This window comes from Vulpes vulpes, chromosome 7 (assembly GCF_048418805.1).
Source record: "Vulpes vulpes isolate BD-2025 chromosome 7, VulVul3, whole genome shotgun sequence".
Classification (NCBI taxonomy): domain Eukaryota; kingdom Metazoa; phylum Chordata; class Mammalia; order Carnivora; family Canidae; genus Vulpes; species Vulpes vulpes.
The window spans coordinates 74,051,466-74,079,148 of record NC_132786.1 but is presented as its reverse complement, the minus strand read 5'-3'; the positions used below and the strand labels follow the sequence as shown (position 1 = coordinate 74,079,148).

Below are 27,683 nucleotides of genomic sequence, written 5' to 3'. Positions count from 1 at the left end.
CACTTCGCTCTCCCTTATTTCACCATGTAAGCTATCTAATAAACCTCTCATAACTAGCTACAGACCAACTAAATTCTGTCATGCTTGCAACCAAAAAAAAATGTGTAGTACAGTATTTTTATATGAGTGCATGTGCACTCACACACCTGCAATTAGATGACAAGGAGTTAGGTGGTGTGTAGCAATTCAAACATTGTGGGTCTTAACTTTCATCTTGTAGCATTTGCGATTTGAAGACACTGTTACTTAGCTCTAGTTAACTGTTTTAGAAAAAAGGGCCTTCAAAGATGCATCTTAAACCCTAAAATTTAGTAATTCCTATCATTAGAGATTAAAAAGAGATCCAAGCAAGCTACAGGAAACAAAACCATCATCTCTTCCTCTCGTGTGCACAAAAATCAGTTTGTGTCCAATTTTATGGCAAGTGAGTGATTTTATTCTCTCGTATCACAAGAAACAATTGACTAGTTAAGATGGCCAAGCAAAGGACAATTTAGAAATATATGAAAATGTTTTGAAAAAAGTTTAACTTGAGGATATACTGAAAATTACTCATAAATTTCACTAAGTATGTTCTTACCTATCTTTATTACAGTCCCATTAGCCCATCTTATCACCTCAAAGCCTGCCCATTCAAAGGAAAGGAGAATGAAGGTCAGAAAGTCTCAACCATCTACAAATGCCTAGCACACTAAATTCCAAGGAATTCCAAAATTATCTAATGATCAAAAGGCTTGAAAATGACCTAGGTAGGCATTCTCCTACAGAAGCTTATACAAAATGCCTCTAACAATTTATATGTCAAAAATTAAAGAAAACTATATAAAACTCCTTTCCCTGAAAGTATAAATTTTTTTCACATAATTCAATCATTTGTGCACACAATGATTCTTAGTGCTTCGCTATTTTTTTTCTTAGAAAGTATTCCTTGCTTTACCTTTCCATCCAAAATAAAAGCTACCAGTCACAACGAGTATTTTGGGGTTCAGGTCTACCAAAGCACTTGTCTATGGAAGAGTCTCAGTTTCTTAAAAAATACTTTTGCACAGCTTTTAGGAAGTCTGACTAAAGTTCCATTTCTCAGAGCTACTTTATTTTCAAGATAATCCCACAGATAGAAGAGATTAAAAACCAATATTCAAAACCTGAGTTGTAATAACAGTTCCATGCACTTGGGGTTCATTTTGGTGTAATAACTTTTCCTTTCAACATAACATCATCACACACTCTTGTACTGAAAGTGTTATGAGATTATATAAGGCAGGGACACCAGATAGATTATATAAAGCGAGGACACCCAGATAGGTTGCAAGTTATTATTGTTCAAGCATTCAGAATGAGGTTTGCTTGGTTTATTTGGCTTGGCTATTTTTTCAAGCATATCATTCTATTTCTTAAACATTACAGTGTTTTGTGTGACAGGAATATGCTCCAGATACCTGACGCAAGTATTTGAATATCAGAATCACTAAGCAGCCACACAACACAGGTGTTGGAAGCCCAGCATTTGATCTGAAGTTGAGAATATGAAGGTTCATCCAAACCTAGGGACAAAGGTTCTCTGATGTTGCAAATTATACAAGTCCCTAAATATTAAAATTTTATTATCTTATTGTTAAAAAAGCAAAATCAAAAACAGTCAGGTGCGTGGGTAAACCCTTTTAGCAGATAATCTAACAGTACTTGGGCCTCAACTGAAATTTGGAGTACTGCCACTAATTACTACCAGTGGCAAGACTCTTGAAAAAGTACCATTTCCTCTTATCTCTTCATGACACATTTACCAACGAAATTCCTGACCTGGACCAAATTATGCTTTCCTGAAGAATCCGCTCGTTCCATAATTGAAGCTTTCTTTCAAATAGTACTGCACACATACTTTTGTTTTATAGAAACATTTCAGGGACACCTGGGTGGCTCAGTGGTTGAGCCTTCGGCTCAGGGCATGATCCCAGGTCCGAGGATCGAGTACCCCATCAGGCTCTCTGTGAGAAGCCTGCTTCTCTCTCTGCCTGTGTCTTTGCCTCTCTCTCTGTGGGTCTCGGATGAATAAATAAAAAATCTTTATAGAAACATTTCAGCTATGTTAATATTTGTTCCATGTCAATATTCTGCACATGACCAAAAATAAAATATTTGTGTGATGGGGCAGATACTAGTGAGAATTTTAAGACAGAGGAGTTATTCTGAGGAGTAACCATAAAAATAAAGCCGAACTTAAGATGAATGTGCTTAAAACTACCTAATACCTTTTTCAAGATAAAAAAATCTAAGAATAGTAAACTGGTACTATCTGATCAGAAGAAAATAATAAAAATAATTAGATGTCTTCATTGTCCCAATTAAATACAAAGCAGCACTTAAAATCTGATGTGTAGCAATGAAGTTCTCTCTTCTAATGTATCTCTTTCAATCTAAACTTCAAGTGGCAATAAAAAACATTACACATTTTAAAATGGTATGAAAATCACTTAAGTAACCATATCTAACACTTAATGTAACATGCCAAGCACTATTCTAAATATTTCACATGTACTTTTCATTTTATCCTCAGAACCCTATGAGGTAAATATTATCCCCATTTCACAGGTAAGGTAACTGGGGAACAGAATGTTTAAGTTAAGTTGTACAAAGTCACATAGGAAGCAATTGTGGATCCAAAATTTTCACCAATTAACTTAACTCCAGATTATTACATAAAGCTGCCAATAAGGTAATGTAGTGAATGTGCTTTGCAAATGGTAAAATGTGCAAATACAACATGAATTAAGAGCACATGCTTTGTAGTCATACCTAGTGTCAAGTCTCAATTCCATAATTTACTACCCATGTGAACTTAAGTAAATCACTGAACTTCTCTAAGCTTCAACCTCCTACTCTATAAAATAGAGATAATAAAGTTAACAGTTCTTATTGGCGGATTTTACTAGTGCATCTTCTTAGTAGATGAGGGGCACTATGCATGTAAAGGATTAGGAGAGTGCTTGGCATAATAACTCCATGAATGTTCATTATTACTATCTAATACTAAGAGTTCTATTTATTAACATAAACTCTCATTTTAGTACTGAGCATTTTCTAAAGTAAGTAAAATCAATATGGAGGTATAAAAGTTCATGAAATTAAGACCCAAAGTCTCAAAGTATATGACAGCACAATTCTGAGATGGAAAAGGCTACCACTTACTTTAATATCATTATTAAGTTTTTATATAAAGTGCCTGGATATACATGAAAATGTGCTAGGCACTAAGCAAAATTATTAAGACATAGTCCCTGACTTCAAAAATACACAATCAAGCAAATTAAACTCTGCTGAGTGGGCACAAACAGCAGAACTTCCTACTTTGGGCATCTTCCCAACCAGACACAACTATGGTCTTCATTAAGTTCCCCTCTGCTTGTGGTGTGGTAGTGGTGAATATACATGCAGAAAAAGTAGTTCAAAAAGAAATAATAAACTCAGTAAACAGAATTTAGAGTGATAAAGATTTAGGAACAAATGAGCTGACTTTCTACCCTCTTACCTTCTCAAAAAACATTTTGGCTATCTTGATACTAATGATCTGTTAATTAACCAGAAGAGAAACCAATTCTAAAAGAGAGGAGGAATGAATTTGAAAGTTAGAAAAGCCAAAATAAATGCAGGTGAGTTTAAGTGAAAAATGTTTTATTCAGCATTCTATCATGCACCTAATGTCTTAGAAACCAAACAAGTAATAGCCAATCTTAAGATTGCTGATCCTTACTCCTTTCCAAGCCTGAGGTTTCTGTTGTTAGCTTTTAAAAGTCAAAGGAGGAGGAAAGAAAAGCACAGGGTACAGAAGAAAACAGCCAACATCATGCTGCACATATCTTAGAGCTCAGCTTCTGATCAACTAATAAGAGCTAAATCATAATCCTGGGAATCCTTGGATTCCATTATAAAGGTAACTTCTAAAACTCCTAAGTAAGGATCTAGAATATTTCCAGGAGACCTGGAAACCTAATTCTAAAGTTTAAAAAGCACTTCTTTTCTAGTGGTCATGCTATTTGAAAGATCCTTCGCAACTTCACAACAGGAAATGATACCACTCTTGCCTCCCTCTATCTCCATACCTTCTTGATAGAACACCTATGGAGAAACTCCTCTGTCCATACCCACAGTCTAAAACCATAGCAATACCACAAAATTCCTTCTACTGCATCCATGGGCTCTTTAAAGCAAACCGAGTAGAACAGCCTATAGATCATAAAGCAATATTACAAATACACATTCCTTAAAAAAAAGGTACTTTTCAATAATACAAGCAATCTGTGTCAACCAAAAACTTAGCTCATATCCATAAAAGTAGGCCAAAAATCAAGGATGGGTAGTAATTTACATATTCTGCAAGAGTGTGTGTGTGTGTGTGTGTGTGTGTGTGTGTGTGCGTGTGTATTTCAAAAAGAAGCTTTTCTTCCTACTAAGGTCAGGAGGAAAGAGTGGGTAAAACAGAAACATGAACAAACAACAGCAAAAATGGGTATTATGCATACAAGGTCTATCTGTATGTTCTAATGAACACCTGCCCAGTGTCAGCCATACCTCACATTCAGCTCTCACTTGCACTATCCAAACTTATGAAATTGAAATGCAAGCCATACTTTTTACTGTTTCTCCTCTTCCACTGCACTTAGCTGTGGAAGGTACCTCAGGAAACAAGAGATGAATTCTACAGGAAAACTCTTAATTGATGAAACAACAGCAACATAGATAAAATCTGTAGCCAGAGATAGGTTTTAGTATCAAATAAGCAGTTTCTGATGGCTCTTAACCTACTTAATTACTTATCCCCACAACAAAAAGTGCTATAAATATTTGCTTATACAGCCTGCATGCAGAAAAGCTTCTGGCACAAATTTCCTAGGACTCTTCTCATAAGAGCCTCAAGCCTGAGCCCTCTGAGAAGACACAGCACATGAGTCAAGATAACACCAAAAAGTAAAGATGAAGACCAGAAAGAAATACAAAGAACAAAGAATTTCAAATAACTTACTTGTTCATTCTACCTTTCTAAACTTGTCCCAATTTAGCCTCCAACTCCTATCTGCCATAAACTATTAATTTGTCTACTATGATAAAACATTCCAACTCTCTCTAGGCAATTCTAATTTAGACAGACATAACCTGACATAGTGCTATTTTTTCCTCTATGATCCAGATGTGTATTATTTTGGCAGTCCTTGGAATCCTTAATTCCTCCTTCTAAATTTCTGCTCTGTGGCCCTAGAGCTAATGGAGGAAACAAACTGGGAATAGTCCTGTAGAAATAGGTGAGCTGCAGTAAAGGAATTCCAACAATTGGGCTCCCCTCCACCAACATCAGGCTATTTTTCTTTCTTCCCTATAGTACTTAAAAAGTAAAGTAGAGAGCAAGAGGCTGACATACAGATGAGAGGCTGTAGCAAAGAGCCACCCCCAGCTTTTTAGGAATACTCGTATCTTTTCACTGGTTGTAGATACTTAAGTCTGGAAAGCATCTTTGGAATATGTCTTGTGTGTAAGAATGCATAAAAGAGAACACCTTGCAAAAGTCAAACATACAGATTTAATAATGTGCAACTAATGACGATGGTTTATAAATGAAATACCACCTACACATTTAGTTCCCTAAATATATTATGCTATTAATCATTAAAGTTAGATCTATAAGTACAAGTTTTCCACATGTGGAAAAGTAAATGTTTTTAAATTAAAGAGAAATTATCACTCTAATTCTTAAAAATAAAACTATCAGGGTATATAATTCAAGTGTAGCTGCTCATAGTCACTGAATAAACTTAAATTTGATAAAACATTTAAGTTTCAACCAATGCACCTTTGTTGAAGCACATTTAGCTGAAATAACTTTGAGTCTGGTTTATTTCCATCACATATAGTACATTTTTCCAACAAGAGCATGTACATTCAATATAGAACATTTCCAGCAACAGTTACAGTCTTTCTAGTTTCCTTTCACAGTATATTTTAGTGCAAAGCACTGGGAAGGGTAAATGTTTTTCTAGCTATAGAAGCATTTTATTATGACCTTGTGGATCTTCAACATTTTAAAATTTTATACAAAAGTATATAGATGGACAGGGTCCCTCCTAAGTACAGGTGTGAACCTCTATAAAAACATGGTAAATTCTCTGCTGTACCTTTTAAAATTATAATTTGACAAAAATTACTAAAAAATAAAATATTCCCTAAAAAGTACAAAATATTGATACACAAAAACCTGCCCAATATTTCATAAAGATAGATGTACTTCTGTTTTTCCTAAAATCTTGATTACAAAAAAATGGATAAGAATTCATTATTTTCCAAATTTTACAGTAGGAATCAAATATCATCTAAAGTAGTCTTTTAAGATTTTACCTGGGAGAAAAAAAATTCAGGGTTTACACTCCCATCTTCCTTTTTTAGCAATATTTAAAGATATAAACTAATATCATAAGAAGTGGTTGTGCATGGATTGTCTGCATCCATAAAATATCAGTAACCTATTTACTACCTTCATACTAACATTAGTAAATGTGTGGTCTTAAAAAAAAAAAAAAAGAAAGAAAGAAACTGAAAATTAAGTTGCATCTATTATTAAAGTGCTTTGTATAAAATTTAAAGAAAAAAAGGGGGAATGTTTAATTTTCATAAAAACTTCAGATGTTTACAAATAAAAAATGTAATGATCCATGGATGAAAATGAACTGGAACTTTCCTGTAGTATATTATTTTAAAATGAAACTCAAACATTTAAGTGCTGGAGAACAAGTTAGAAAAAAAATGAATGTAAAAATAATTACAAATATTTAGTAGGCTAAATATTTATAATATGTTGATACTAATTTCTTTTGGTCCTAACATATACTCACTAGGAAATATATCTGTACAACCCAGATGAAAATTTTGCCAAATAAAGTGAAACAAAACTAAAATCACTAAGATATAGTCTTTTCATCAATAAAAATCACCAGTGGTGATATATATTCTTCAGGTTGTTCTAGCTATAGAAGCATCTTATTATGTTGATCACTTTAATCAACAAATTGTTTGGAAAACAAAATTTGCAATGTTTTTGTAAAAACTGCAGACCAAATGCACAAGGTCAAGGGTGGTTAGCTGATAGACTGTGATGACAATACGTAATGTCACAGCTACTTGAAAGTGCTGGGAGAGGCAGTGCCTTAGAAACAAGTGGTTAGATGGTTATTATTTTAGTCAGAAAACAGTAGTTACAGTCGAATATTTATGAAAATGTTTTTCCTTTTTTTTTTCTCATAGTACCATTTGAAGACGTTTAGTGGTTCTAACACCAATTTAAAGTCTTTCCACAAAAATGAACTCCAAACCTTTTCGTACATCACTTGAAGTTATCTGAGGAGAAATGGGAATAAATGAACACTTTTGAGTTTACCAATAAAACCTTGTTTTTAAAATTATACAACAGTAAATGACTTCTAAAGGATGGTTTCATCTCAAGTTTCCACAAATAAAAAAATGTGTGATACTCAAACCACAACATTTAACCTACTCCACATTCAAACTCAGTATACTGTTTTAGAACCTGATTCCAAAACTAATTCAATGCTAATTAAATATATTAAATGCCTTAATATAGGGAAACAGATACTGAAGGTAAACTTTTAAAAATATAGAGAGACTTGCAAAAACAAGTATAGGGAGTCTACTCATTTTTATATTGCATTTTAAAAATCTACATTTATCCCAAAACCTTCTAAAAAAGTAAATTTTTTTCTTTCTTCCCAATAGGGATTTTCCTTTTCTTATAACGCACAACCACACAAAGAAAAAAAAAATCCTACTTAGTTAATATTAACTATGTTGAAATGATCACAAAAAGTCTATTTAAAACAAAAAGGGAAAAATAAGATTTGGAATCTAAATAATCACTTTTTCCACATATCAAAACTAAAAGCAGTAACTAATACATACTCCCAAGGAGAAGGAAAAAAAAAAAATCCAAACTTCTATCAAGTTTCCTCCTTTGACTGGAAGCACTATGTTAAATGTAAATAACAAATGCTAATTGTTCTAAATTCAATTTGGGGATTTTTTTTCTGAGTGCAGCACTTTATTTAGCCGTCACAGATTAATTTTTACAATAATTACAGTGCCTCAAAAGACTTTTTTCCTATAATTATCGCCTTCACAAATTCATTCTAATATATTTAACTTTTCCTACAATGTATTAATTAGTAGATTAAGTCACTAAATCAAATTAAGCCTGTGCAAAGTTAGTTAAACAGAAGACTTCTATTGTAAACATAAGCCAATATAAATGTATGTATTTTACAACATTGAGGAAAGCACTGACCCTGTGCCATCTACCTATAACTATATTGCATTGTCCTGTGGAAGATAAGTTCTGAAGTTAACTTTTGTTCCCAAGCCACTGGAATAAAGGTCACTGAAGAGGTAAAGGCAATATGCACATTACTCTTGCAGTTCCCATTGACATAAGATATATGGAAGCAAACGTGTTAAAATGGAACTGGCTATAAATTATGGTCAAATGATTTTTTTAGTTCGATGGGGGGAAAAAAGCAAAACTCTGTAACTGTTCCTCACCAGACAAGAGCCTTAGATCTTGTACTTCGGCCTTTGGTTTTGTTTCCTTCAGGTGAATTGGAAGCATTTGCCTTATGAGTTTTCTTATGATGTTCAAGATAAGTCTTTTTGGCAAATGCCTTTCCACATTTATTGCATCTGTGAAGAGAAAAGTTTTTTGTGACTTTTACTTCAATACCAACGTCAGCCACTTCATATTTTTTACTAGGAGAGTTAGAAGTGCCATCATGTTTTGAATCACTATGTTTTGCCTCATCCCTCGAAGGGCCTCTTTTTGCCACTTTATTTAGAACAAAATCAATGGGCTTCTTTATAGCTCTGATCTCTAAACTGGCTGTTATTTTCCCAAGATAGCGGGATGACTTTTTATGAACCACAGTTATATGTCGTATCACATCGCGCTTCCGACGAGTTTCATAAGTGCAAAGAGGACACTTGTAGAATTTAACATAAATGTTATTCCCATCTGTGTGCAACTCAATGTGTTTAGTCAAGTTCTGTTTGGAAGTAAACTGTCGTTTACAAAGTTTACAGTAAAGTTGCTTAAAGTCAAAGCCAGCTGAAAGTTTTGGTTTCCTGGTTTTTTGCTGGCCACCTGCAGCAGACGGACTAGTTGATTTAGGGCTTTCCGAGTCTTGTTTAACTTTATTTTTCTGTGCTGCCGGTGTGTTCTTTTTTTCATTTGAATGATTTGTTCCCTTTAATTCATTCTGTGGAGAATGGGTAATGGAAGGGGGTGAAGATTCTACAGAATCTGCTGGTTCAACTTTAACTTTTATTTCTGAACTGCTGGCAGTATTATTAGGGCCTTTCTCTCTTTTAGAGTTTGTTCCAGAAAGAGTTATCTTGTGGACAATTTGCATATGTCTTTTAAGCATTATTTGTGAACTATATTTCCTCTTGCAAAGGAGGCATTTGCATGCAGTTAAATTGTATTCAGCCTTTGAAGACGACTTTTGTTTTCGAGTCTTAAAAGATTTTTTAGGAGAAACAGAATCCAGGAACAAAGGTTGCCCAGGCTTTGTTGCTATATCAGGAGTAATTGAATCCCTCCTTAGTCCTCTATGAACTTCATCAAAATGCCTCCTTACATTCGCTTTTGTAGCAAATGATTTACAACATACTGGACAACTCCTACTTATTGGAACTAGAACATTCTTACTGCGTCCTTTGGAGGACTGGTTTGGATTCTTTCGCGTTTCAATGTACTTTTTTAGTTCTTCCATCTTTTTCTTATGTACTTTTCGAATATGACGACGAACACCTCGTCGGGAATTGAATTCTTTTCTACAAAGACAACATATCAACTGGTGACCAAAATCAGAATTGTCAGAAGTTTCCAAGTCAGCCTGTGATTCCTGAGGTTGCTCATCAGATGGAGGTGCAACTTCATCTGCAACAATCTCAACAGGAGGGGGCTCTACAGTTTCCACCTCTGTATCTGTAACTGGTACTGTTTTAGACTGTTCAGTGCTAGTTTCCTGTATTTGAACTTCGGTTTGTTCAGGAGTACTGCTTGACTCTGTGACTTCAGTAGGATTATCAGTCCTTGAAATATACTGAAACACTGCATTCTGATTAGTTTCTATGGGTTCTAGCTTAATAATATATTCTCGTTTGTCCACACTTGGATATATGGCTTCTAGGAGATCGTTTATGGCTTGGCTTTGTTTATCATTTACATCAGGAAGGTCTGTTAAGGAAAAAACAACATTTTAATCTGAAATAATTAGCCTGCTCTAGCTCTGTAATATTTAAAAATCTATTATAAACCTCTATCTTAAAATTTATTATATTACTGGTTTGTATTTCTTTTTATAAGAACATTATCTACTTTTCCATATTTTAAAACTAGAATTGAACTAAAATTGATTTAAAATCTCATCATGGTACACAAATAAAATGCAATCTGAAGAGCTACTTCTAAGTGTCCTTAATACAAAATAGATAAGCACATGAGAGTACTAAATAATTACAACAGTACTTCAAATCTTTAGTCTAAACTTTTCAAGCTAGCAAAGGCAAATCAAAGTTCTCATAACCCAATACAGATAAAACAACAAAGAATGTACTATTATATATAAAAATGCTTCTTTTTTTAGAAAACATAACAGCATTCCTATTAACATAATCCATAATAATGCAGTCTACCTGTATAGAGGGACACTTAAAGATTTTACAGAAATGAAAAAGAAAGATTTGTAGGATATAAATATGAATGACATGTAGAGACGTATTTGCTAAATGCAGTCCTATTACAGTTCTTCTTAACATGACACAATCCCATTCAAGTAAGTGATTAAAACCTAACCTATAGATTTATGCCAAAAACAGAGCTAGTTTTATTTAATTGTGCAATAATTACATCCTGTTAAGGCAACCAAGTATTCTTACTTTAACAGAGTTATCAAACGCTAGTTATGTTTCCACATTCAATTGTAAAATCTAGCAACAAATACAGCATCAAACCTGTTATATATTTAGAATACAAGAAATGATTCATTATTGCTCTTCTAGTAATCTTTCCACTTAAAAGGGATAAAGTAGTGTCTGTAAGAGGGATAACACTTTCACAGGAGCATTTCTAGAATGAGTCTTGCCAGAAAAGTGCACAATAAGTCAACAAATCCATTTATTTATATTTCTAAAAATCAATTCTACACTGAAAAAAAGAATAACTATCAGGAATATAACTAATTTTCTACAGGTACTTTAATTATTAAAAGGTCAAATTTGAAACTAATCCCTACAGACAGCCTTTTCATTTATATCTCAATGATAAAAACAAGTATACCAAGATCTAACAGTAGCAGGAAAAATTCCCAAATATGAAATTTTTATTTTAACTATATATATATATATATATATATATATATATATATATATATCCTATAATATACTTTAAATCAGCTGCATGCTAGTAATTAAGTTGTACTTTTGATATTTGGAGTTTTCATTTCATTCCCATCCCAAAAAAGTTAAATTGAAAAGTGCACAAACTCCACCATGCAACTACAGTATCAAACTGACGAAATAAATTCTATAAGCTGTAAGTCCACAAAGAGTTAAACCCCTGAACAAGAAATAATGAAAGTAACCTATTACTTATTAAAATATTTTAAGGAATTTATTTCATTTCCTTAAAGCAAGAAAGTAATACCATTATATATACTACTAACTTAATCATACAGGGGCAATACACTTAATCAAACAAACATTCAGTTCCACAAAGACCGAATTAGCCTACAACCTGCCTTCATCAAATTAGCTACTTCAGATCTCAAGTTGGTCTATAATACCATCTAATTTCTGATAAAAATGATTGATCTATAAATAAATTTCACAGAGAATAAAACAGATCTTCAAATCCAGACCCGGAAAAAAGTAGATTAATATTTTTTAATGCTCTTCACCATCCGTAAGAAATCAACTCATTTATTCATTCTTTCTCTAGTTTCAACCTTCTAATTTACTTAAGGGTAATCTTAGTAAATTATCAGTCATATGTATCAAGCTGTTAAAGAAGCAAAAATGAAAAATACCAATACCCCCTTTAAGCACTGAGATTTTAACTTAGAAAAATCCTGAATATAAACTATCCAGGAAACCTAATGTTTTATGTCCATATAAACATTCAAAAGCAATATCCAACATTTTAACATAAATATATTTCTAAACCTAACCTCATGTATCTTTAGAAAAACCCAAGTAAAAAGTACTATCATAAAAGTACCTAAGAAAATGAATATATAATACTAAGTCGAGTATTATAATTTTATTACCATTATTAAATTATTGATACCATTTTAACACAAACATACAGCTAGAGTATAAGAATACTTTATTTAAAATGCATAACTGAGTATATGAATAAAACTTACTGTCATCCATCTGGAGACTTGGTGGGCAGTAGAATTTTTTATGGGTAATCAAATTTGGTAATCCTCTGAAGAGACTGCGGCATAATTTACATTCAAAAATAGTGTCCACGTCTTTTAATAAAATGTGCTTAAGCTGTTTAGTTCCTGAAGGAAAAAAGAAAATAAAACTTAACACAAAAGGTAACTTTAATATGCATTTTTAAACTGGGCAACCACTGTTGATGATCCAAAGTGCAATTACTCTTTGAAAACAAAATACAGGCATTGCCAATTTCCACCACAGTGTATTCAGAACTAAGTTATAAACAAATTCTAAGTAAGATTCTATCATCATCTGGATATTGTGACAGCTAAAATTGATATTCTTTTTCTAATTCAGCAACCAATCAATTCTTAGGATATCCCAATAGTGGTTCCAACATCTGGCTAATCATCACAACAACCAGGCAATAAAGATGTACATGACCCACCCCTAGAGATTCTGATTCAACAGATCTGGAATGAGAAAGAAGAATTAAACATGCCCCCCCCCCGAGCTCCTTGCCAAAGTTTCTGGCTGGTTCCTTTAGCTCCCTTCTGGAGTTCTATGATACATTTTCCCCTGATTCCTTAAAGAAAGATTGTCTGTGACTTTGCTTTTTAAACTCAGCTCAAACTACTTTAGGTTTGGGGCCAAAATGGGATTATGGCCATTGAGTCTGAGAGTAATCTTTATCCATGATCTGAATTTTGCTTAGGCCTCTTGATACCGCTGTAAATTTATTCAAAGCCTTTCTCCCTCAAAAACACACTCCAAGTGCAATTAATTAAATATTGATGGTTTAGTTTAATTTAAAGCCTGTCTTTCCCACTAAATTATAAACTCTAAAACAGCCAAGACCAAACCTGTCTTACTTACAACTACAAAGTATTCAGTTCTAGCGATACTCAATAAAGACTAGTTGAAGAAACGCCACTGATAGAGGCAATCTAAGCATTATGACAGAAGATCAAAAGGCAGGAAAAAAATAAACAGTAATGAGCATCCAATTTTTAAAATAAAAACATCTATCAGGAATAAAACACAAAGAGAAGATCTTTTGTCATTATTTCCTATAGGTTTTTGCCACAGGTAAGTTGGTAAAATTGATCTGCCATGCTTTACTAATTAATTAGCCTTTAATTTCCTCAAAAAAGATGGTAATAATATTGACTTAAAGAGGAAAAACAAAAGTGTCCCGAAAAAAAAAAACTATCTAGGTGCAGTGTTCCATCATTCCACAAGTACTTGACACTCTGTTAACCTCTGGGACTACTAAAGAGTAAACTCACTATACTATCCATCTTGTAAAATGAACAAACCAGAGCAAAAATCTATCTTAGAGAATCATGAAAGAAGATATGAACCTAAATCCCAGAAAAAATTAAATTACACATCTGGGTTTCCACTGGGAAAAAAATAAATATAATGAAATCATTTCCCCCATTTCTCAAATACAAATCAATGTTTACTGCACTAAACCGTATTACCACAAAATCAGAAAACATAAATTTAAAAAGATTCAGAGGACAGCTTGAGTACTCTTCTTTATATAAAAGTAAATTCAATTTTAGTCCATTTCACATTGCAAAATATACTGCCAACAGACTGCTAACATATTTACTTCATAATTAACCTCCAAAATGGGCAAACCATGAAAGAAGGTAGACTGATGATAAAAATATTTTAGATAAAACTCTCTAACATATCCTAAAAAGTATCAAGTGTAGTATTAGTAAGAAGAAAACAGGAAATTTTGCACACTCTATTCTAAATTGAAATACCTGCTAGACTAATACTAAAGATTCAATTCTGCCTGTAAAGACAGTAAAAAAGATTGAAGAGGAACAAGCTGAACTAGGTTTAACTTAAGAACCCAATTGAAGATTTAAATAGAGAGTATGAAGTTATGCATAAAAAATAGTTGCTGGTAAAAATATAAGACTGCATCCCTAAATCAGAGATCTCACTTTGTCTACCAAGTTCTCTCAACCATAAAAACTAATTAATTTAAAAATTTTAAAAATCTATATAGAAAGAGGTAATCTTGTTTAGTCCTAGCTATACAGCTAGTTATATTCAGTAGAGTGTATATTTGTTTCCAAAAGCATCCCCCTAAAAAAAAAAACTAACTCTAACCTTAACTAATCAATCTTAATTATCATTCACAAATCCCTCCCCCACTGGACCCCACCTACTTACACATACAAGGCACAATTGTGTTGATGCTGGTACATCAAATTTCTATCAAAGCCACGGGTTCACCAAATTGTCTCTCTCTCTCACTTTTCAGGCCTTTACTAAACTATGTTTTTTTTTCTCCCTACCTATAACAATCTCCTACTTCCCTCGTCTGGCTCACTTCTAGTAATGATTCAAACTCCAGGTTAGATGTCACTTCTTCCAGGAAGCCTTACTGATTCCTGGTTTTTGTTACGAATTTTTCTCCCCAACTCTCACAGCACCCTATACATCGGTACTAATATCCCACTGTCTTGGAATTAATTTTCTGTATTCTCATTAAACTGGAAGCTCTAAAAGGACAAAGACACCTTTAATGCTCACCCAAGCATTAGAAGATGATGCCCTCAAGATGACGCCTGATTGACGTTTGTTAAATGACATATTGAAGAGCTCTATGTTTAAAGAAACCCTCTCTATAAATCAGATTTTTTTTTTTTTAGTCTAAATAAAGTTGACTGGAAAGTAAAAAAAGAGACCTCAAAGATTTTCTAATTCAACTTACACATTTTATGAATGAGAAAAAAAAAAGATGTTGCCCATTCCATAAATACAGAAGTTTTTCCCTAAGTCAGTCTTAGTTGCATTTTAAGGTTTTGTTGTTTTTCACATGTAGTCATAATCGCTTTGGTCATAATGGTCTCATCAGCTACCATTTTGTGACTGCTTTGCTCAGTAACAACTAGATATGGCCAATCAATTGCTTGTCAACAGCTAAAACTTTGTCACCTGAGACAACAGACATAGTCAATCTAGACAGCAACATAAAGTTCTTCCACTACTCTTGATCCTGAAAGATACTATCTTACTCCTAATTATTCCTTTTCCTATATTAGTAACTTTTTCTTGCCCTAGGTCTTAAAACTATCTTAAGAGCCACTATTTACCGATTATATAGATCATTAATCAGTATCTTTCCAAATGAAAAACCCAGCCCTCCAAAGGGTAATAAGGCTTTTGATGCCTAAAAATCAACTAAATTAGTGAATATTTCAGATTCTCCTAATAGGTGCACAGTGAAAATTACTTAAACCTCATCAAGAGTTTCGTCATGTGCTATTCCTTAATATCAAATACACTGTATATACTGAGAAAAATGTTTACAAGATTTTTTCCAAAAGGAATGAATATTCAGTTTTACATTATGGTGGATAGCAGTCACTTTATCTAATGTGATATTAATTCTAACTCTTCTGTGCCAAAGATAAGCTTTCTTTTTTTCCCCTTAATATATAGATATGTTGGTCAATGACCATTCTAAGTTGTAGCAGTAATGATTTTTAAACAGTATAACTGCTTGCTTTATGATGATTCACATGTGAAGCTCAATCTTTTTTAGTTTAACTATTTAAGCATAGCATCATCTCAACATTGCAAGCAAATCTGTAATTCCTGTCAAAACTAATTTCCAAGGTCAGTATATGAAGAAAATTTTTAATTGATCATTCCTTATCAAAAGTTCCTAAAGGTATAAAGTAGGGAAAACTTAAGAAAATTTAAATTATCATCTTAAAACCACCACCTGCAAGAGTTGGTTTAACAAAAAAAAGTACTAGGTTAAGTATGGAACATTGCCACATACTACAATAAGGTTATTAAGCAGAATAAAATTGTTATAGTGCCTACTTGGTTAATCTTTTAGTCTTACAAACATTTACTGAACACCTCTTAAGTATGAGGCTACAACGCTAATCACTGGAAACATGAAAGTGAAGGATCTGATCTGTGCCCTTAAGAAACTCTCAGACTAATATAAATGTCTGTGGGCAGTCCAGGTGGCTCAGTTGTTTAACGTCACTTTCAGCCCAGGGCGTGACCCTGGAGACCCGGGATTGAGACCCACTTCGGGCTTCCTTCATGGAGCCTGCTTCTCCCTCTGCCTGTGTCTCTGCCTCTCCCTCTCTCTCTCTCTCTGTTGTCTCTCATGAACAAATAAATAAAATCTTTAATATATATATATTTTAAATATTAACATTATATATATATTATATATATAAATGTCTGCTCTTCTAGGAACACAGCCTCAGATTGCATGCTTTTAAGAATGTAAGAACAAATCAAACAAATAAATCTACACCTGTCTTATTCATCCAAAACATATCTAATATGATCTTAAATTTCCTGCAATTGTTATATAACAACCAAAAACAAAACTCATATCATATGGCACTCTTTTATGTATCTCTAACAAATCACACTTCCATCCCAAGTTTCTGTTTGCAGACTCAGGACTGAGGCATTGCCATCCAGTCACAGCTTATAAACTAAATGCAGGTAATGTTGCTTTACACAGTACAAAACCAAAATGAAACAAAAACTTTTAGGTTAAATGACCAAACCTAAGATGATAATGACAACAGCAAATACCACACAAAGCTAATTCTCATTTTTCACTACAATTTACTCCTCCCTATGATTCAGAAAAGATGCCCTTCCTTGTACACAGTAGTAATATATTCCACAGACAGAACCTTTTTTCTATGATATATATTTTTTACAATATTATATACTTAAAGGATTCAAAAAAAACGGTCAACTTCATATGAAAGACTAGTTTTGAATACCAGACTAAATAATTATCCTTTACTCCCTATTTTTCTGTTTCTAACCTTAGGGAATTCAATAGCTCCTTTGCCTCTACTAGAAGACTAAGAGACTAAGAAAGAATAATTAAGCTCAATTAAATCAATTTTAATAAATGTCTCATGGAAGTACATCTTTTTTGTTATTGTTACTTAAATTTCTGTTTCAGTTTGGGGAGAGAAGTCAGGAGAAAGGAAGCTAAAAAAAAAGTATTGATAGAAAGGAGGGAAATTTGAAGACACCAAGTCAGAGGTGATCCTAGAAGGACTAAGGCAGCACTCTAGCAAAAGGCAGAGCCCAGTCAAGATAGCACTAGAAGCCAGGGATTCAGAACAAACAGCATGTCTCAAAGTCATCCAACCATCAGGGATTTCAGAGTATAAAATCTGTAGGTTGGAGCAAAATAGGCAGCCTTCTAAAAAAAATGACGTATCTATGGAGAGAGGTCAAACAACAGAGAAATGTACTGTTAGTAAAGCAAAAATACGTAACAGTGTGTAGAGTCAGCTACCATATATACTGGGAGAAAAAGCAAGGGAGACATGTTTGTATATGTATAGAGGGTCTCCGGAAGAAGACACACAAACAATGTAGCAGTGGTTGCCTGAGCAAAGAGACTTATTTTTGTATTTTTATCTGTCCTTTTATTCTTATTTTTTTTAAACCACAGGCACTTATGACTTAATCCAATAATATTATTTATTCCAACACAGGAATATTACTTAATTCCAAAAAGAAAAATCTATTCAAATTAATTTACAAGTGAAGCAGCCAGAAATAAAAAGATATCAGAGGTCAAGAAGATTTGTAATTTAAAACCAGAAAAATAGTCTAAAGCAAAAACTGAAGTGTGAGGCAAAGAGAACAAGTCAAAACTGATCATGTAGTCAGTACAGCACACGTGGAGCCGATAGACCTAAAAAACGAGTTAACCCCTTCCTTAGCCTTTTATGAATTTCCAGCTTGGGCAGGAATGAATACCAGGTTCTATACAGCTCAGTGTACACAGGAGAAGGTGAGTCACTTAAGAGATGATACAGTAGCTGAAGACAACTGAGCTTAAAGATTCAGCCAGATATCCTAACACATTACTAATGCCCCACCTGACCAGCTCTATACATTAACACAAGCAAAGAGCATGGACTTCGACTTCAGATAGTTCTTTAAAAGCAACGTGTGTGACCCAGCTATAATGGATACAGCCTAGAGAGAAATGAGTGGCTGAAGACGTGGTTGGGAGTAGAATGGGACCAGGAGGAACTCAAGGATTGAGAATGGATCTTCATTCCCAAGTGGCCCAAACTTCCATGCTATTCTCCCAGTTTCAAGTCAGCCAGGGCTTGGCTACTTCAGTGCTAAAGAGCTACACCTTAGCAAACTTTAGATTATACAGATACACAGGAGATTATGATCATGAGGAAATTAAAATTGCTTACTTCTGAGACGCATTAACAAAGTAAATGAATTCTTTTTTCTAAGTCCAAAATTAGTTTCTTTATACTGTTAAGCATATTTCTACATCACTTCTAATTTAAATTACTGGGTACTTATAATCAAATTTATAGTATTTTCAGAATTTGCCCAAATAAAACAGAACTCAGAAGGCCAATTTGCTGGGACATTTAAAAGAGAACATTTCACTCATTTCACAGACCCTTTTCTTTAGTTTAAATTGTAAAGAAATAGCAAATACAGAAAACAGACATGACCACAGTGCAAAAGGAAAATAATTAATTTCATTTCTAAATATTCATCTTCTAAACACAAATTTTGAGAACAGGATCTTCTCAAAAGATATATTTTCTAACACAAAGCATTTATGAATGAACCAATTCTAACTTCTTAATCAAAAAACACAATAAATTATAGTAGCATAAAATAATCTTATTAATTCTAAATTTTGGATTTTAAAAAAGAAACCTATATGGGTACCTGGGTGGCTTAATCAGTTAAGTGTCTGACTCTTTCAGCTCAAGTCACGATCTCACAACCGTGAGATCGAGCCCCACATCCGCCTTCATGCTGGGTGTGGAGCCTGTTTAAGATTCTCTCTTCCCCTCCGTCTGCCCCACTGGCCCCCCTCTCCCTCACTAAAAAAAAGAGAAAGAAAGAAAGAAGAAAAGAAACCTACAGCAAAGAACACAACTAAATGTGAAAAGCTATTACCTTCATTTCCATGAGAAAGAAAAAGAATTATATCTCTACTAAAAGTAGCTAAAACAAACTCTCACTATGACCAGAAACTAACCATTCTTTTGTTATGCCAGAAATATATTATAAATACTTCCCCTAATAAGTAAAATTTTAATTATATTTACCATAGGAAAATCTGACTAATCAGTTACTTCTGTTAATGAAGGGCAACTACAAAAGTAAAAAGAACAACAACAAAAAAGTAAAAAGAACAAGAAACACCCAAATGGGCTGCACCTCCATTCAACATGAGCAAGGCTTGGATATACACTCGATACCTACTTAAACATATATATATAAAAGCAATGCCATGAGAACTATAGATTTAAAAATAGAAGAAATAGATTTGAGTCAGAAATTTAAAAATGTTTATTTTTGATTAAGGAGTAATCTATTTCTTAGATCCTAAAATAAAGCAAATATATACTATTTCTCTTTACAATGACTTAAAAACAAGCACCTCAAAGCATTTATCAATACAAAACAAGTGGTTATATATAAATTATCTTTCCCTCTAAATCTCAGAAATTTTTCATTAAAATAGTGAGTGTTAGAATAAAAAATACTCCAATCCTTTAAATTTCCGTCACTTAGATGTCCCATCAATTATGTGTATTTGCTTATTTATACCTAACCAATAGTTTGTAATGTCAGTGAAGCCAAATCAACAAAAGGTGAAGTGGATCATAAGAATCACAAAAACCTAAGATCTCACTGATAACACAGGAGTTCTAACAGTTCTCAGTCATGTATATGCAGTAAGCAACACCTACTTTAAAGCACTGGATTGCAACTGCACAAATCCATTTATTATATATGTAATTATTATAATAATCTAATATAGAAAGAAAAGCTAAACAAATGTATCCAAAGAGACCAGAGCTGGAGTATTTTTCCTGTCTTGTGCTCTATCAAAGATGTTGAAACTCCAGGGTTAGGCAGGAGAAAGAAGGTGAGTCACATAAACAGAGATGATAAAGTAATTAACCTAGAACAATCTCAGACTTTCTGAATAAATAATCTACCCTGCCAATACTTATAAAGACCCAGTATAATTTACGACTGCCCTTTGAGGATTTACAAAGAATATGCCAAAAAATAACAATAAATTGTTAAGAAGAGGCACATTACCAATAAAAATACCATATATATTTCTTTAAACCATACTAAGCTTATCTCTGTATTAATATATAAAATATAGTACTGAAAAAGAATCTAGATCAAGTCAATATTTATTCATCCACTTTCTTAAAATATGACAATTAAAAGTATTCTATAAAACCAAAGTATACATTTTTAAATTTTCAAAAAATTAATTCTAAGGATTGCTAGGTAGTTTCTAACTACTATGTGAAGATTGAAAAATATCCTAAAACATTCATACCTGATCGAAAGCACTCAATTATTTGTTGAATACCAGATTTGGATGTCTGTAGTGGTTGCTGTAACAAAGGAGCATCTCCAGGTTCCAGGATATAAACTACATGGAAGACAAACACCCACCCCAATCCCCACAAAAAAAGGGTTATTTAAATCATTTACTATTGAAGTAAAACAACGGTTTGCTACAATCATGTTAATGATAATCACACTTGTTTGTATATACTTCACCATCATCTTTGTAAGGCAAAATGAAATAATAGAAAAAAAATAACTAAAACTATTCTCAATTCAAGGCTAAATGAAAGCTACTTAAGGCTTCAAACGCAAAGATTTACTATTTTGGTATTATTTACTACATATTCATCATGTTTGCCTTTTTATTCCCCTTGAAGAGGAACCACTGTATTTAATCAAAATTCTAGGACAATGAGGACAATGATGGCCTAGTCACATCTCATAAACCATTCCAGAACCCTGTAGACAATCTATTACAGCTCTCAAGGCAATAATGAGAGCAAAACTCAAAAACCACTGTCTAAGGAAAGAACTAATGAAGTGCATGATGACAGATATTCAAGAATGTTCATTGCACCACTCTGCAGCACTGTAAATAACTGAGAAAATTTTTCAAAAAACTTTAAAATCTCTCAATAGGAACCAGACTAAATAAACTACGAAATATCCCTACAACAGAATCCTTCATGGCTGTTAGAAAGCATGAGCTAGATCTACATGTATCAACAACAGAGGATGTCACTAATGGATTAAGCAACAAAAAAAGGTTATAGAATATGATCTCACATTAATATGTATTTCAATATACACAGAAAGAAATGTAACGTATGTGCAGACATTAATATACACAGAAGTAGTCTGGTAGATACCAACAAAACAAGGGTTCCGTCAGGGTGGACTTTATAGGAATGATTTTCACTTTCTCCCTCGCACTTCACTAGTACTTCAGAACCTGGGCTTTTACAAGTGTGCATGTTAAAAAAAAATTATAGTAAGTAAAAATAATATTTCCACTTTAAAAATAAAAATTTTCATTTTCATATATGAGCTCTGCTTTCCAAAGTTCTTAGATTCACAGTATAATTATATAATAAATTAGATAATGATGCTATGAAACAAGGTAACTGAAAAGGAAAACTGAGTTTTTCCATCAGATACCAAATAAAGAAATGATTATAGCAGAGAAAAACCAACCACTTTAATTAACTTTTTTTTAATATAGTGTTCTATGCTCAACTATTACCATCTTAATCCAGGATCATCCACTCTGTGGGAAAATAAAAAGGATGATTTCAATAATGCAGGCTGCTACTGATTCAGGGCCTGATCTTGGATAGCATTTAGCTTTCTGCTAAGAAGGCTAATGCCTGCTGCTATGTATATAGACACAGCCTTAGATTCCCGGTTAAGGCTTTAAGTCTTGTGCTCAGTGCACACAAATGGGAGGAACAATGTCTCAGAACCAAATCATTTGGGATCCCTGGGTGGCTAGGCGGTTTAGCACCTGCCTTCAGCCCAGGGTGTGATCTGGGAGTCCCGGGATCAAGTCCTGCATCAGGCTCCCTGCATGGAGCCTGCTTCTCCCTCTGCCCCTCTCTCTCTCTCTCTCTCTCTCTCTCTCTCTCTCATGAATAAATAAATAAAATCTTAAAAAAAAAAAAAAAAGAAGAACCAAATCATTTTATTAAGCACAACTTTTCCATAATTTTAAGAGATACTTTAGGGGTATTTTAAATGAATTAAGAACATGCACACACCCACAACTCATTTTGAGAACATCTGACATTGGCACTTCCTGTACAGTGATTAAAAGTATGAAAACTCCAGACCTGGACTTACTACACTGAAATCTTTTTCTGACATTTATTAGATACAACTAAGGTAAATTAAACTCTCTGAACTTTTTCTCATCTCTAAAATGGGGATAATAAAAGTACCTAAATCACAGGGTTGTATGAGGATTAAATGAGCTAATCCAAGAAACTAGTTAAAACAGAGCCTGGGATATAGTAAGTGTTCAATAAATGTTCTATCACCACCACTACCACCACCATCATTATCAGGTACAAATCAATTGCCTTCTGACACCCAAAACTGAAAAACGGTTTCCAAAATCTAAGTAAGAGAAGTAGAATTCAATCCTTGAAAGATGCAATAGCAGAAGTTTGTAAACAGACTGATTGATGACAACATTTATTTGGGTTAGATGGATCTCTTTTCACTATTTGTATGAAACTGACAACGGTTTACAAAAAATAATAAAAAAAAAAAAGAGGGCAGAAACTGAACAATTGTAAAGAATAAAAAGCAGCAACATTTGGCTGTATACGTGGCAAGAATTCTAGATAGGGAAAATTAAAAAAAAACAACAACACAGTAATGAATAAGGGAGGGATATGGAGAGAAAATGGAAACTTGTCCCTAGAGTCTCCTTTACTCATTTAAAAACGCTCCAGAAAAACTTTCTATAACACACCAGCTTCCATTTCCACATGATTCAAAGCTAGAGCAAAATTTTGTTACCTAATCACCTTCAGAAAACTGCTACTGTGAGACACATCAACATCCTAAGACACCATTCAAAATAATCCAAGGGCTAGGTTAGTCATCCGTGGACACGTCCATTCAGTACACAGATCTGTGTAGCTTTCATTGCAAAAAAAAAAAAAAAAAAAATACCATCCTTCATTTGAAAACATTCAACACTAAAAAAACTTTATATATTATTTTATCAAAGTTTCCTGTCATATACCCTGTCATCCCTTCCAAGATCAGCTTACATGACCATTAGGAAAAAAGCCATCATCTCTCTCCAATCAAAATACCCAAACCCTCAGAAGTTAACATCTGTCTTACAACCTTCCAAGAACATACTTCCCAGAATCAAATACCTACTTTTGTAACAGTCTCTCTACCTTAAAACAAGCCCCTTACAGTACTTTCTGCTTATGATGTCTGGGATTTACTTACAAATAATAGGGATAGGAAAATAATAGGGAAGAAGTTGGAGGCTGGAGAAGGGAACAGTGGAGAAGGGAGAACAGAGATGAAAAGAGATTGTCGATGTATTGATGTGTTGAGTTGTGTGATGCTTACAACAGGTTCCCTACACAATTCTATCTACTTTTGAATGTTTCAAAATTTCTGTAAACAACATTCTTAAAACACAACTCAGAAAATACTGTACATACACTCACAGGCTTATACCACCACCCTTCACTACAAATTGACCTATCCTATGAAGACCTCCTCAGGAACACAATACTCTCATCCAGGGACCTGCCCACTATTCATAATTCAAAAGAGGATAGACCTCTGATGATTGCCCATTAAAAGAAATTCTCAAACATCATGTCATCTTCTTCCCTCCATCTGAAGGCATCCTCTTTTAAAAACTATCATAACATCTTCCTCCTAGTACTGGAAATATCCTCCCACACAGCACTTACCTTCCTCTGAAATAGTGACAATTAACTATCCTAGAAGTTAACAAACTTCTAGCTTTCCACCAAACTAATCTTCAGAAAGTGTTTAATTCTTGCTAAGAAAGGAAAGAGAAACAAACTACTTTTGACCTGGTAGCCTGAAAAATAAACTATATTGACAAAGTTTCTGGTAAAAAAAAAAAAGTTTCATTTTTAAAATTAATGCAACTTCTATGACTTACTGTTAATGAGGGAGAAAAAAGCAAAGAAGTTCTAATATTAAAACATTCAACTCTGAAAAACATCTTTAAAAAGACATTAAAGTCTCCAGGAAACTTCATGAGAATACACTAAACAAGGCCTAATCATAAATGATCTTATTTATTTACTTGTCTATATCTATTTCTTCCCAGTCAAAAGTTCTATGAGGGAATAACTTTATCTGTTTTGCTCACCACTTACATATCCACTACCTTCGACAGTGCCTAGCACCTAACAGGTGTTCAATAACAATTTGTAAAAGAAATAAATACATGAACACTTAAACTTCTTCCTAAATAAGAAGTTTTAGTAAAATGATTTCATTAAGTAATGCAACTTAAAAAAGTTGCATGTTCTAAAAAAAAAAAAAAAAAAACTGGAATAGCAGGTCAGTGGAACACAAGTATAAAAGGCATTGGCTTTCTACTTCAAAAGTAGCAAACTCCATTCAATATTTTGTAATATATAAATGACACACAAAATACACAAAAATATGCAGTATGAGGGGTGCTGAAATTAGATAGGTCAGGAGCAGTCGAACAGAAACTGGATCCCATCCCAGGACTATTTTATTAGCAGAGATAAGTTATTACTGACTTCCAATAAATCAGTGGGGGGGATAAGGCCATAGTACAAATTTTATTCTCATGAGTACCAAAGTTTTCTGAAAATGGGAGTTCTTCCTCTTTACCACTGCCATTTTTTCCCATTAGTCAGAAAAGTTCTCTAGTTGAACTCTACTGTGACAGAACTAAGTACATTAAAGCAGTTAAAATACTCCAACAACAACAACAAAAAAAAAAAAAACAAGCAAAATCATAAAGAGTCCTAACAACTTTTAGGTCAAAAATAATAATAAACACCTGCCTTTAAACTAAAATGGAATAGCCTTTGCATGGCTACATATGAATTCGATGATTTCCTATTAAGTTTTACCTCTAAATGCTTGTGACTAAACACATCAAACTTCTGATAACTAGAAAAACTCATTAGTTTATCTAATTTATCTAGAATAAATATCTAATTTATTCTAGTTTATCGCATTTACCAAATTAAAGTTTCCTAATACTCTTGAGACTCGAGAAAACTTTTTCATTCATAAATCCAACTAAAAACAGTTCCACTGAATAAACTCTCCTAAAAATACTTATGTATTCTGCGTAAATAACCAGATTTTTTATTTTGCAATACAGTATGTACCGTCCAAGAACATTTTTAAAGGCTTCGGTTAGCAAGACCCATTCTTCTGACAAGCTGAGTTTAACAAACTTTTTTTTAGCCCAAACTAAACTCTTTTTTAGGCTTTAACCGCTATTCCCTGATAAAAATGCGTAAGAAACTTTTAACTCTTAAAAGTTTAAATGAATCCACTTTCACGAAGACATGCTTTCTTTCATGTTTTCTACCACCTATTTCCTCTTCTGTCTGTCTTCAGTTTTAAATATTCAAAGGACATGAGGGTATACTGCTAACTGCAGGCTGCCCGGAAAGAAGGAAAAGGGACTGAGTGATTGGTCTTGTGGAAAAGATTTAAGGTGACACTTGCAGTACTTCTTTTAAGGGATCAAGTAGGGGAGACCTCTTGTTTGTACAAGCTTTTAGCTTCATAACTAGTTTTATGCTGGGGAAAATTATAGCCTGCTTACTTAGAAACGACTTCTTGGGCAGGAGAAAAATAAAACTGGAAGGAAACACAAAGCAGAGTGGCTTTGACGGGAGGGCAAAGTAGGAGAAGAAAGGAGTACATACACATACCTGGTTCACAGCATCCGTGATGATGGTGGTCAGTCTGACAGTATTTATCCCTTAAAGGCATTTTCAGTGGGCGAGACCTACTTTCCTTTCACTGTAAGAAGCTCTTCATTGCGGCTTGGCTGTTGAAAGAAGTACAAATCCGTCACTCACCCTGAACTTCCTGGGGGGGTTCTGGCTAGGTTTTCCAGATACGTTCTCTCCACCCGCCCGCCGTTTTCCCTCCACGGACCCGTACCTTCCTCTAGAACTGAAAACAGGAAAACGCACGAAGGCTTCCCCAGCCCAAACTCCCGCACAGGTTCACCGCCCTACCCGGAAACGCAGCCTGCGGCGCGCAGCGCAAGGCGAGGGCCTGGCCGGCTGCGCGGGCGGCAGCGGCCTCGCCGGCCCCGGCGGGCGCGCGCGGAGACGGAGGCGCGGAGCGCGGCGGGCACGGCCGGCGCCGGGGCCCGCGGGGCGGCGGGCGTGGCGACAGGGGCGGTAGAGGTGCGGCTCCCGCCGGCGGCCGACCCACGCCGTGCCCTCCCGCCACGCACGTGCGTTGGGGTCTCCCAGGCGGACCCCCGTCCCCATAACCAAGTGCGCCCAACTTACTTAACTCCTAGGGCGGGCCGGCGGGTAGGCGGAAGGAAGGAAGGCCGGCCGGGCAGCCGCGGGCACAGCCTGGCGTGGGAGGCGGCTTCGGGCCCCACCTGGCGCAGCCTCGGCGGACCACGCGAAGGGGAGCGGGGTTCGGGCCCGACGCGCTCCCAAAGAGTCCCCGCCGGCGCTGACGCGGAAGCGCCACAGCTCACCACGTCCCTCCGCGGCCCGAGGCGACGGCGGCGGCGACGGCGGCGGCGGCGGCTCACGGCGTCCCTCCGCGCTGTGGAGCTGGGCGGGCGGGCGGCGCGCGGGCGCAGGCAGTTGACAGGAGGAACCGCCCCGCAGAAGCCGCCGCCGCCACCGAAGGAGCTGGAACCGGAGCCGGCAAGACCTGGGCGCCCCTCGCCGGGGCAACGGCTGCCGCCGGAGCCCGGCTCCCCCCAGCGCCGCTCCACCTGCAACGGTCCCTCAGGCTTTTGGAGAGGGGCGGGGAAGAATGGGGCTTCCCCCCCACCTTGGGCCTTTTTTGGTAGCAGCTGTCGTTTCAGGAAACTTTATTAAGTCGGTCTCTCTCTTTCTCTGTCTCCCCCTCCCCGAAGAGCCTGAGCTACCGCCGCGGAGCGGGTAGGAAGGGGAAGCAGAGACTCTCCCGCAGCGACAGGGAGCGACTGACTGACCCCGGACGGAGATGGGGCGAGGGCAGGAAGTGACAAGCTCTCGGAGTGGGTGGGGGGAGTGTGGCCGGCACGC

At 35.2% G+C, this 27,683-nt stretch overlaps 1 protein-coding gene across 3 annotated transcripts in view; it reads right to left on the bottom strand.

Moving 5' to 3' along the window:
• ZNF800 (zinc finger protein 800) overlaps positions 1–27,683 on the bottom strand; it is a 145,494-nt gene that overhangs the window by 17,944 nt on the left and 99,867 nt on the right. The window contains exons 1-6 of one of the 3 annotated variants that reach the window (XM_026010777.2): positions 26,943–27,617; positions 26,349–26,467; positions 20,894–20,989; positions 12,474–12,617; positions 8,593–10,285; positions 5,551–7,377 (exon numbers count right to left, since the gene is read on the bottom strand). In XM_026010777.2, coding sequence (XP_025866562.1) covers position 7,377; positions 8,593–10,285; positions 12,474–12,617; positions 20,894–20,989; positions 26,349–26,409 — 1,995 coding nt within the window. In that variant the 5' untranslated portion in view covers positions 26,410–26,467; positions 26,943–27,617 and the 3' untranslated portion in view covers positions 5,551–7,376. Of the gene's footprint in view, positions 1–5,550; positions 7,378–8,592; positions 10,286–12,473; positions 12,618–20,893; positions 20,990–26,348; positions 26,468–26,942; positions 27,618–27,683 lie in introns of those variants that run through there. The other 2 variants (XM_072764120.1, XM_072764121.1) reach the window with 2 other exon arrangements.